The 12950-nt window shown below is 41.0% G+C and overlaps 1 protein-coding gene across 1 annotated transcript in view; it reads right to left on the reverse strand.

Moving 5' to 3' along the window:
• ACTR3 (actin related protein 3) overlaps positions 1 to 12636 on the reverse strand; it is a 37617-nt gene extending 24981 nt beyond the window's left edge. The window contains exon 1 of the mRNA XM_080620901.1: positions 12466 to 12636. Coding sequence (XP_080477027.1) covers positions 12466 to 12509 — 44 coding nt within the window. The 5' untranslated portion in view covers positions 12510 to 12636. The remainder of the gene's footprint in view (positions 1 to 12465) is intronic.
• Positions 12637 to 12950: the final 314 nt, after the last annotated feature.

The following is a 12950-nucleotide window of genomic DNA, read 5'->3' on the forward strand; positions in this document are numbered from 1 at the left end:
CATGTCAAGGATAAGAGGGTTATGAGGGGCAGTCAACATGGCTTTACCAAGGGGAAGTCATGCTTGACCAACCTCATAGCCTTTTATGAGGAAATAACATTGTGGATGGATGATGGCAGAGCGGTGGATGTGGTCTACCCTGACTTCAGCAAAGCATTTGACACAGTCTCCCACAGCATCCTCATAGCTAAATTGAGGAAGTGTGGTCTGGATGATCAGGTAGTGAGGTGGACTGCAAACTGGCTGAAGGACAGAAGCCAGAGAGTTGTAGTCTATGGGGAGGAGTCTAGTTGGAGGCCTGTATCTAGTGGAGTGCCTCAGGGGTCAGTATTGGGACCAGTATTATTTAATATATTCATCAATGATTTAGATTTCCTGCTCCGGCAGGGGGATTGGACTAGATGATCTTTTGAGGTCCCTTCCAATCTCTAACATACTGTGATACTGTGAGATGAGGGAATTGAGTGTACTATCAGCAAGTTTGCTGATGACACTAAGCTGGGAGGAGTGACTGACACGCCAGAAGGCTGCGCTGCCATCCAGCGAGACCTGGACAGGCTGGAGAGTTGGGCAGGGAGAAACTTGATGAAATATAACAAGGGAAAGTGTAGAGTCCTGCATCTGGGCAGGAACAACCCCAGGTTCCAATATAGGTTGCGGAACGATCTGTTAGAGAGTAGTGTAGGGGAGAAGGACCTGGGGGTCCTAGTGGATGGCAGGATGACCATGAGCCAACACTGTGCCCTTGTGGCCAGGAAGGCCAATGGCATCCTGGGGTGTATTAGAAGGGGGGTGGTTAGTAGGTCGAGAGAGGTCCTCCTTCCCCTCTACTCTGCCCTGGTGAGACCGCATCTGGAATATTGTGTCCAGTTCTGGGCCCCTCAGTTCAAGAAGGACAGGGACCTGCTGGAGAGAGTCCAGCGCAGGGCAACTAAGATGATGAAGGGAGTGGAGCATCTCCCTTATGAGGAAAGGCTGAGGGAGCTGGGTCTCTACAGTTTGGAGGAGACTGAGGGGTGACCTTATTAGTGTATATAAATATATAAAGGGGGAGTGTCACGAGGATGGAGCCAGGCTCTTCTCAGTGGCAAACAATGATAGGACAAGGGGTAATGGGTACAAACTGGAACACAAGAGGTTCCACTTAAACTTGAGAAGAAACTTCTTCTCAGTGAGGGTGACGGAACACTGGAACAGGCTGCCCAGGGGGGTTGTGGAGTCTCCTTCTCTGGAGACATTCAAAACCCGCCTGGACACATTCCTGTGTAACCTTATCTAGGTATTCCTGCTCCGGCAGGGGGATTGGACTAGATGATCTTTTGAGGTCCCTTCCAATCTCTAACATACTGTGATACTGTGATTTCACTCCATGGCTTTCACAGATTTCACTTGTGGGTCTACTCTAAAGAATGTAACAGAGAAAAAGACTGCATAGGCTATTTCTTCCGATCAACCAAGAAGAAAGAGGAACTCCGAAAACAGAGGCTTCAATTATGTAAAACACAGAACAGGGAAGAATCTTATTAAGTCTGTTGCCTTTGCACATCAATTACCTTCATCAGCATGGTCTGCAAACCATCTTGCCATTTAAATCCAGTCTCATAACCTCACTTCTCTGAAGACATCATAGCAGTAAATTCTCCATGTATACTACTTGAACACCAGCAAGGACCATTATAATGTTTGTACATGAAGCTGCTTACTAAAATAAACTTTGTTTATGCAGATTTCCGCCATCATAGCTTGACACTTTGCTGCATAACAGATTTTACAGAGAAACAGTTAATATGATTGGACAAGAGTACTTTAATATTTCCATTTATACCATTTCAAGCATCACTTACATCTCTAAATTAAGTAAATAACTTTATTATGAATGGCTTCAAAAAGACAAAAAAAACCCAAGTTATTTTACATTTCACTATTTTATACTTTCACATCAGGCTGCTGCGTGAAGGCATGCAAGACAGTGCAGGTGCAACATGAGTTCACTGAAGCAAATCCTTGTTGCAGGTGTGCATATAGACAGCTGTAATTGCTGCCTAAGTTACCTTAACTCTAGGAAAATTGTAATGAAGTGAGCAGGTTGTAGAAGTCACTACAGAAAAGCTCAGAAAGTGGGGAGATTCTAAGGAGGCGGCACATACTACGCATGCATTGCAATATACTCAAAATGGCTTGAAATAAATAGCAATAACTGCAATATTTAAACAGAACAGAAAGATTCTTCTCTTCACTTCCCAGCTCCTTAGAGATGGTCTGTCCATTAAAGACTTCATCAAAAAGGGCTTAATACTCTTTCTCATTTTTACAGGGTAAATTCTACATAGACAGAATTTGTAAGACAGAAACAGTGGTTTTTATTGTCTTTTAACAGCAAAGCTACATTAAAAAGTGGGACACTTCTCAAACACGGATGACCCCCTAGTCCTCATTCATAGAGCCTCACAGACTAAAAAGCCTGAACAAGCCTTTATGCTTTTATTTGTTGCTTTTACCATCCTTCTTGTACACCAGGTGAGACTGAAAACTCTAGGGAGTGTTTACTTTTCAAATCCCTATAAAAAGAAGTAGTAAGCAGATGATGGTGAAAAAGGAAATCCATCTTGCCTCTTTAAAAAAAGGTCCCAGCTCTGGCATCAGGGGTGAATTGGTTAAGCAACAGCAGATTAGAAGTCCCTGAAGGAACAGATTATATTAGGAAAATAGGACTTGTACTAATATATTAGTTTACTGTCTCTTTTCAAATGTCCTTGATAAAACACAAGATAGCAAAAGGCTTTGAAATGAGTCATGCTTTACATACTTTTATATCTTTAACCAATATACATATATTACCTTTTATACAACCAGTTTACATTTTTAAATGGCAATCACTTCTGTCAACACTTGCTGATCAAAAAACATTCTTAAGTAATCAATAGTGAAAGCCAAAGAATTAGCTCTATAAATGGAAGAACACACAAGATTAGAAGTGCTTTCTGATGAAGAACCTTGTTCTTGTAGACAAGACAAAATGTGGCTGGTAATACTTCAGTGACTTATGGGACCCCTACACATCAGAGACATTACAAATCTGACAGTCTGCAACCCTGGCCTTGGCATTAATTGAATTCCTATGTACCTGAAATTATTTCCCCTGAAAAATACCAGTCCACTTGAATGACAGCTTTCACCCTGACAAGTACTACTTTGCCACATCCTGTAACTGTCACAGTAAAACAAACCAGAAGCAGACTGAAGTGGTCTGCAATTTAAAAAGTGAGCTCAAAAGCAGCCTAAAAGGTAAATGTTTCTAACATTTATTTCTAAATAGGAAAAAAACCCTCTACAACAATTTAACTTCTCTTAAAGTATCTATATTTTTGTCTAGAATATTTATCCATAACTGCTTTTTATCAGCTACTACATCTACAATTCAAAGCATAGACATGACTGTAATGCTTGCTAGTACAATCTAGCTAAAACGGGTAGCAGAAACTAAGAAGTCATAGCCACAAACAGCCAGACCAGAACCCTCCTGGTGCATGATTAACAGGGACAGAGGCAAAAGCAGCACATGCTACACAGTATTCAGAATAAATTCACGTGCTTTGTAAGAGTCTCCAGGTGATGGTTTTTACACCAGTCTGGAGAACAGAGGAAGCCACCACAGCTTCTGATTTTATTAACATTTGGATGGAGAAGAAGAGAATCAACTTTTAAATTTTTGCTCTATGCTTACTAGCAGCAAAACCTAAAAAAGGCAAAACCCCAGCAGCATCGGTAACTTGACTCTAGAAAGGTTCTCTTCTCCTAAAACCAAACAGGAGAGTTATAATAAAGCATTTATTACCAAAAACCTCTAGTTTATGATTGAGCCATGGAAAGTGTAAAAAAAAAAAAAAAAAAAAAAAATCAGCCCATATTTAAGAGTTTAATACTAACAAAACACAAGTTCAGGCATTCTGATTATACTACCATCTCGATTCCTAGTCCTAGTCAATTTTATATTTGTAAAAACCATTTTAAATATTTAATGCTGACATGTACTTTAACACAGAAAATAAAGTTAGCTTTCCTTTCACTACATTTTCTTCAAAGTAAGAGGAGCAAATGGCTTTGGATATTATCTTTGTATAATGAAAAGTAGTTTGTGTTGGCAAAAGCAGAATGCTCTCTTCTTACTTAGTGCTTCCTTTGAAACTTCTAGGCTAATTCATTCTAATAAGTATCTTAACAGTCCCTCTGTGTTACACCACACCAACACAATAATAACCTATACAGCTACAGGGCTTTTAGTATCTATTTAATTTAATGCAAGGTTTCTGAGCACTTTCCACACTATTCCATGGGATATTTCAGAATGATGAGGAAAGAATGCTCCAAAAGACTGGCAGTCTGCAAGACTAATTACTTAATAGCATAAATTACTTATTATGAGAGAGAGATTAATTTGGCAAGTTTGTATATCATTTGCCCAAAATAAGCTGAACATTGCACAGACATTTATCAGCAAGAAAAAAACAAGAACAGAATATATTAAATGTACACACTTTTCAACAGATAAAACAAGGAACGATCAATTGAACAAAAAAATTTGTAATTTCCAAGTAAACAACATCTTGCACTTGAAGAAATTAAGTAAGTAAAATCTAAGTCAAGAGCCATAGCTGATATAAACTTGGCTTGGAAGTTTTTTGAAACAAACGCAATACAGTGGCTAAAACAGTCAAGTTGTTCCACATTTGGGAAAAAAAAAAAAAAATTAATTTTTTGTTGAGCATTTGTGCTCGTTATTTGCACAATTTCAGCACCTGAGAGCCCCAGCTTTGAACCAACAGCTACTATGCTATTGCCCCAATCACATGAATGTAAGCAGAGGGTAAAATAAAACCGAATGGAGAGATGGAACATGGACAGGAGAGAAGCAGCACACAGTCAGCGCACAGGAGACTGTCCCAGCACACTTCCAATCTGCCCAGTACACCAGGTACCACTTCAGCATCTGGGTAGGTAACCAAATGTTTTCCATCAAAAACAGGCTTGCATTAAAACACCAGTTTACATATTAATCATGTTTCAGCATGTTTCTAATAAAAAACAGCTTCCAATTAGAAACAGTTGTCTTGTAGAAAAAAAAACATGCCCCACTAAGCTGTGGACAAAACCATATCACAGAGTTTTATTTAAAATAAAAAGTAGGTCTCATAACATCACCGAGATTCTGCACAGTCATATTGTGAAAGCTCTTGCAGATGATAAAGCAGCAGGATAAGTCTAAGACAAGTCATGATAAATAAAATGCTAACACTGCAAAAATAGATAAAAGATACTGCATCAATTGAAGAATTAAAATTTGGATTCATTCATTGACAGCAGCACAATCAAAATAAAGTATCAACAGACAACTTCCAGTCTGCATCTTGCTCTCTACAGACTGAGCATGCCAAAACACATCCTGTACACAGCTGCAAACACTTGCAATGACAAGAGAATAATAAAGAGAAAAAGGAAATCCCAGAACAAGAAAAAAAGTATCTAAATTTATCTGGAGATTTTTCCATGTCTAGTTTTAAAAATGCAAATTCATGATCACAGCAAAATGAATAAAACTGTATAATGTTATACCCTACATTAAGTCAGTGGATGAAATTATGACTTTTTCAACTTTAAATATAATCCTCACAACTGAAGGATTTCGATCACTTTTTGATTAGGCAAAAAGGACAGCTTCTCCATTCTGATGATTAAACTAATCCCGCTAATGACTGTGCAATCAAATTGCACATTTTAATCATCTACCCAAAGATTATCTTTGTTAGGTTTAGACACCTGAATATAGGTGAGCTCAGTGACTAAAACAAACCAAAAATTAAAAATTAAAGCAACAGAGATTGCTTTTCTTATGCAGAGCAGAAAGAACTCATGAATTTCATTGGGGATAAACTACGGTTTTATTTATTTTACCTTTGAATTTAATGTCTCCTTAAAAGTCTTGAAACGAAGAATGTTTGTTCAAAATTAAAGTTTGACTAAAAATGTCAAAGCCTTTTTGCATTTCACAAAGAAAGTCTACAATGATGAAACAATGTTGAAACATTATGTTGAAACATAAATTGCATGAACTAAAAGACCAACTGCAAAGCTTCTTATATATGCCTATAAAAGGAGGATAGTTACTAGTCAGGAACTTGCACAATATTTTTCTGAACTCCTAGAAACTGTATTTTCAACTAATTTAGACAAGAAGTGTCCATCAGATTCATGCAATCAACATACTTTCAGGGCAGAACACTCAAGCCAAGTACTAAACAACCAAGAAACGAACCTGCCCAGTCCCGTCCACACACACCTACAACCGCACCCTCCTCAAATCTTTCCTCACAACCAGGGCCGTACTCTGGTCTCAGCGGCTCAAAAGCTTCCTTGCATGCATGACTAGGAGCTCTGCTGTATAGAGAACATAGATCATTTATCATTAACTTTACAAATTCAGCCCATGGACACAAGTGGGTTTGTCCTCTACTCAGAAACACCACCACCAGGACCCCCTTTCATTTATATGTATGCATAAATATATCTCCAGTATCAGTGGGACACAGGAAGAGAAAAGCAGAAACAGAAGTTTTTCTGAGAAACATGGCTGGAAGGTGCCATGCACCTTGGATGGCTTCTGACATGCAATCAAATAAGATATAAACTGATTCCTCCAATGGGATTAAAAAACCCAATATATATATATGTGTGTGTCTGTACAGGAATATATATATATTTCCATCTGAATTCCTATTATTCTTAATTATGCTCTGTGCATTTAGCTTTGCAACACAGACTGTGATGTATTTGAATCATTTAAAAGACACAAGTCATCATCGGCCTTCAGAATCTTTTCGCAATTATTTAAAAAAGAAATAATTAAACCACAATTCTTAAACTAGCACAATTCCTTTTTCCACGTTAAGGATGAAAACTTTTCCCCTCCCTTCCCAACCACTTCAGCTACTGGCAAGGAAAAGATCCTCTTAAAATCCTGGAAGAGTACTTTTTCCATATTCCATTAAGGAATTATTTTATTCATGCTTTCCATAATGAAAAATTACTTCTGGAATGACACAACATAGGGAAAACTCATCCCAAAAGAGAACATGGCCAGAACCCACAAAAGGTTATGACAAGATACCCAGTTGAAATGTAAGCTGCAAGAACACCATAGTGCTGAAATATTTATACTAAATAGAAGTGATGATCTAAAAAATCTGTGAAAATAACCCAGGTCTGGAACATTAGGAAAGAAAAATCATTTCAAGGTTCAGTACAAGATACTAGAATTTACAGAGCAAACAATACAGGCTATTATTTCTCACCTTGTTTTTACAGCACTGGATTTCTCTTCTCATATATCTCTACCGTCTATTGAAGACTATTAGCTTTTCATAGATCTTGTACTCATTCACACTACCAGGTCAAAACCCAGAAGACAAACAGAACAATGTAATCTTGTCATAACTTCTTGCATCAGAAGACACCCAACCCATAAATACTTTGCTTTACTTAGGAGCATAAAGCTCCTAACTTGAGTTGAGGTGGTGCATGAAGATTAACTAGAGAAGTAGTGTTTGTAGAGAAGATCCCCAACAGAAAGCCTGCTTTACTGTCCATATCAGCACCAGCCAACTTCAGCTTCTCTAAGGTTTCACATACTCAAGTCTCTCCATTCTTCATTTACCGCAAAACTGACTAAAGAATTAAACAGCCAAGAAACTCTCAGACATATAAGTGACTCATTCCAAAGAACAGCTTGCAACTTCACAATGAGAAAGCTTGGAAATCCTGAGCCACCTCAATTTTCCAGGCTCCCAACTCAGAGCAAACCCAGACTGCCTTGAGTTGTTGGAGAGACTCTTGTACTCCCATCATGAACAGCAAGTCTCTTTTCAGTCAACCCTGAAACCTTTAATTCTCCCCTAGTAGTCACGAAAGAGAAAAGACAACAAAAACAAACAACAACAAAAAAAACACAAACAACAAGCACACCCATTTTTGTAATTGTGTAAGGGAAGTGGAAAAAGAGGCCTAGCTTGGGATATGAGAGGAGATGCAAGATGTGAGACAACAGATTATTTTCTTCCCCACACAATCACATGACCAATTTACTCAAGAGAAGGCTAACCAACACATATGACCCTACCAACAGGAGAGTCTTGGGTACATTAGAGAAAATGGTTACCAATGACACTCAAGCATTTAATGGATCTACTTGGCAGCCACAGAGAAAAGGCACACAAGCCCACAGAAAACAGAAAAGTACCAGTATATAAAATACAAGTTATTTTCTTTAAATCACTTTCACTGCAAACATTAAGTTCTCATTCTGGAATTGCAGTAGGCTACACAGCCACTTCAGCTCAGATGGAGAGGCATTAATTTGCACACCTGCAATTATCTGCCATCCCAGATGAGCTAATTCAATGTTATACAAGTTTATACTAAGGGGAAAAAAAAAAAAAAAAACACATTCACACAGAAAGACACAGCTAAAATGTACTTGTCACCCTAATCAAGCAAAATTCTGAAGTGGCGTAGGAAGAGCTTTTAATCATGACTTGCAGGCTGTGTTGTGTTTGCCTGTAGAACATGCAGCAAAGAACTATTCAAATACCCAAAAGGCACAGAGCAAAACAATGCAGCCTACTGAGATTATAAAAACTCACTAAAAGCCTTTCTCTTTCTTTGTTGTGTTGTTCATATACTTTATGGAAGTAATTTCATGTTAGGTTTATTTTATTTTTAAATGCATGTAATCCTTAGATACACTACAGGCTGAAGTGAGTCTCCTTCACAGCATACATACCAAGTTAGTGAACATCATAAAAATCTATGGAGGATATGAAGAGAACAGCCTACAGGTGCTACTTCATACCTCATTGTTAAGGGACACGGTGCCCATGCTTTACGGAAACAACAGGACTTACAGAAGCCGGCTGAAATCAAATTCAGCATTGACACAGACGAGTACTTCCTGACAATAAGGTCCACAATGTTGCTTTATAAGTTTCCCAGCAAAACAGCAATATACTTAAAACTAAACCAGGCAATGCTATTAATTATAGAAAGAAATAATCCTGGTTTTAAACAACTGCGTTAACTAACTTCACTCTTCAGGTTTTTCATTTCTATGCCTTTACTGTATAATTAGGGGACACTGCTTCAGGTAAGTAGCTTTTTAAAACAACAATTAAGCATTTACCCACTCTTACTAGGTATCAATTACCTTATTTTCTAGATATCAGGTTTGTTTAAGCGAAGAATGCAAATTTCAAGATAACGAATGTAACACCAGAAGTATTTTTGCTGTACTCATAATCTGATTGCCATATCACTAACTTCACCCATTTGCCTGTTCCAGCTACATGACGTGTATTTGGATGATCCCTAAAAAGTTCAACTAATCTGCTAAAAAGTCCAACAACAAAAGTCAGATCATTTCCCCAAACCTTTTTGTGCTTTCACCTCTATGCTTTGAAAGGGGTTCTTAAAATCTGTCTGATCTGAGCAGGCTAATGCTGGAAAGCATAATTCTGCCACATTTCTCATCCATTGTTTTCTCAGTCTTAGCTGGCAAAAAAATTAACACATACAAAAAAAACCCCAAACAAACAAACACACCTCATACAACACAAAGTGAACCTCTGGCTACAGGCACAAGACACGTAGGAAGATACCCTTAATACCTCTCCTATGTTGGCCCTTTTGCTGATTAAGGTAAATTCTACTTGGACTGTAAATTATCATCCTCTCCCTCTAGAAAAAGCCTACTTATTGGAAACTGTGCACTTTTAAAGCCCTGCTTGTTCTAAACAAGGCAGCTCCTTTCAACCTTTCTGTTTTGGTTGTATTTTTGAAACCTCTATCTCTTCCTGTTTTCAGGGGCCATCTTTAATTTGCTTTCTTTTTAGTAGACAAGACAGTACCCTAGGTGAGACCCCAACTAATCTCCACAGGGCACAAGGCTGATATAATTTATGCGTCATGTTCTCACGCACACAAAATGAGATGGGCTGGGTGGGCTTCACCAATTAAAAAATAAATAAATACGTAAATAAAACTATGAGCATGATCATACTATCACATCCCACTGCACTACTACCCACCTGCTCCTTATTCATCTCAAGTATTATATTTTTCCTTTTTAAGCTCACCACTTCATATATTTGTCTACTGTAATCAATGAATTCCAACACTGTAATTTTTCCAACACCAAAAATCTTTGCCCCCAGTTTCCTGAAGCAGAACGTCAGTGAAGAAAAACTTCCAACTATGAAGTACATCAGAAAGGAAAAGCCTGAAGAGCAGAATAGGTTCAGCTGCATTAAGTGTGTATATATATATATATGTGTGTGTGTATATACACATATACACAGAAAGAGAGAGAGGTGCATAATAACAGAGTATCTTAGCGAGATCTTTGAAGACAGGGGGAAATAAATAAAACAGAAGCAAGACTTGGTTGACATCATATTATGAATCATTACAAAGTAATGTAAAGTAATGTAAAATTACGAAGTAATGTAACAAAGAACTTACATTCTGCATGAGGCTATGCCCCATGCACTGAAGTTGATTAATGTAATGCTTGCAGATCTTCCCTGGGAACATTTGTTTTAACGCTGTCCCTCAGTATACTGTTTACATTAAAAAGACAAAGTCACTTCTGATGCAGCTATATGCTAGCATGCTGTTCCTTCTTGGCATTACTGAAAGCTCTAAGTGAATCTCTCTACTCCAGTGGTCACAACCTGTACTTTGCAAACCCACAAATACATAATTACTGACTTCAATGGGAGTACCTGCAATGCACAAACATGTGGGATGGGAAAAAGCCTCTAGTGGCATGTGGCAGAGTACATTACATATCTTTTGTTCTGAAAGATAAACAGTGCTTATACACATCACATTAAACTTGCATATACTTCTATTACACTCAGCTACACACTCTCATTCCTGCCTTGCTAACCTTCCTTCATCCCACAAAATTCAAGGTTTTAGGTCTTGCTCTAACTACAGGTATGGCTTCTTCATGCAGCTGTTAAACATGCATACATTACACACACATATGTACCTGCTATTCTCACAGACCTATTTATTTATGTCCTACACCAAACAGATTCTCTTGAAAGGAAGGTGAGCATGTGATTTCAAAAAACAAGTAGATGGATTTCAAAAAACAGGCCCTTCCAGAAGAGTATTGTAAATATCTGTGCCTATATTCATTGAGAAATTTGATTAGTTTTAGCAGGATGGATGAGAAGTGAAACAAAACAAAATAAAAATTATTTAAAGAACCAGTATGCCATCAGTGATAGCTAAAGAGGAAGTACCTTGAAAATATACCGGTACTTTCCTTGTCAATGAAAATCTGATGCATAACTCCTAAAATGAAACATTTCAGCTTTAAAATCATATCGCAAGTGGCAGGTCACAGCGCGGTTTTCATTTCCTGAGTGAGCTCCTGCAAGCAGTACTATGTAACCCTTCCAGGTCGGCTTCCTTACAGACACTTCTGAGGGCTTGCTCCCTAGCCCAAAGCCTCTAGGAGCCATACCACGGCAGAAAAGAGCCTGAATCCCAAGGGCCTTCTCCCGAATCACTTTTTCTGCTATATATCACTGGCACCACATTCTCTTCATCATCTGGTAGCTGCTAAATAAAAAGAAGAATTTCTAAAACAGATCTGGTTCAGGTTTGACACTGAAAACTGCCTTATAAGGTATAAAAGCCCGAAAGCAGGAAGAGGCTTTGACAAAACTAAGGAAGTTCCTATGCGCTTGCTCGGTGGAGGGGGAGGGGTTTTTGTCTTCCACAGAGAGAAGTACCACAGAATAAATGACATTATCCACATATTACGATTAATAAATCAATACAGAAGAGGCCCGCAGACAGCACCCAACCGAGCGGTGACTCCCCTAAGCGAGGCGTTCCGGGAGTTCGCAGGCAGCCGCTCACGGCAGCCAAACGACCCCGGTCGCCGCTCGCCACCCCCGGCCCCGGCAGTCGTACAGGGTCCCCCGCTCCCCGGCGGGCACCGGCCGCGGAGCCGCAAGCGGCTGCTCTAAGCGGCCCCGGCCAGCCCGAGGGCTCCCGGAGAGCGAGCGGGAGGAGCGCGGCCCCAGAGCGAGCCGACTGCCGGGGGCGCTGACTGACGGCGAGGCAGCGGGGCCGCGCCGGGACACCACTCCCCGCGGGCGCCTACGGCAGACCCGATGGAGAAACGAGGGGTAAAGAAAGCACCCGGCTGCTCCCCACAACTCGACCCGGCTCTCCCGCTACCGGCATCGCGGCAACTCGCGCGCATCTGCCCGGCCCGGCTTGGCTCGGCCCCATCACAGGCAGCACGACCCCCGCCGCCATCTGCAGCAGCAGAACCCACCCAGCCCCGCCCCGGGCGGCACCGAGCTGTCAGCGGCCGGCCCGGCCGTCGCTCACCCCGTGCCGCAGTCCACCACACAGGCCGGAAGCCGCCCTGCCATGCTCCTCGGTAGCAGCGCTGCTGGGGACGGCGGGCAGCCCTGGGCGCTCTGCGGTGGGGCTCAGCGGCGGGGACTGAGGACACTTCCGCAAGGCGGGCACTACCTCCCCCGCCCGCTCACTCGCAGGCACGGCCCAGCGAGCCCAAGATGGCTGACCCGCCCCTCCCTGCGCGCGGCCGCGAGGGCGGGCGCGACAACCCCAGTCCTCGATGACGTCTGATCTCGGGGCCTCATCCCTGCGAGGCGGTGCGGAGGGGGCGGAAGGGTTCTCAGCCAGGGCCGTCAGCTCGGCGGCAGGTCCGGGGGGCCGAGCAGGCGAGGGCGGTTGAAGTGGTGTTTTAATGCTGAAAACGCGAGAGAAGATGGGGCGAGGGGTTGTATGGTGTGAGGAGGGTGCTGACAATAATGAGGGGACTGCGTCTTGCAGGCCCTGCAACTGAA

Source organism: Psittacula echo (assembly GCF_963264785.1).
Source record: "Psittacula echo genome assembly, chromosome: 6".
Taxonomy (NCBI): Eukaryota; Metazoa; Chordata; class Aves; order Psittaciformes; family Psittacidae; genus Psittacula; species Psittacula echo.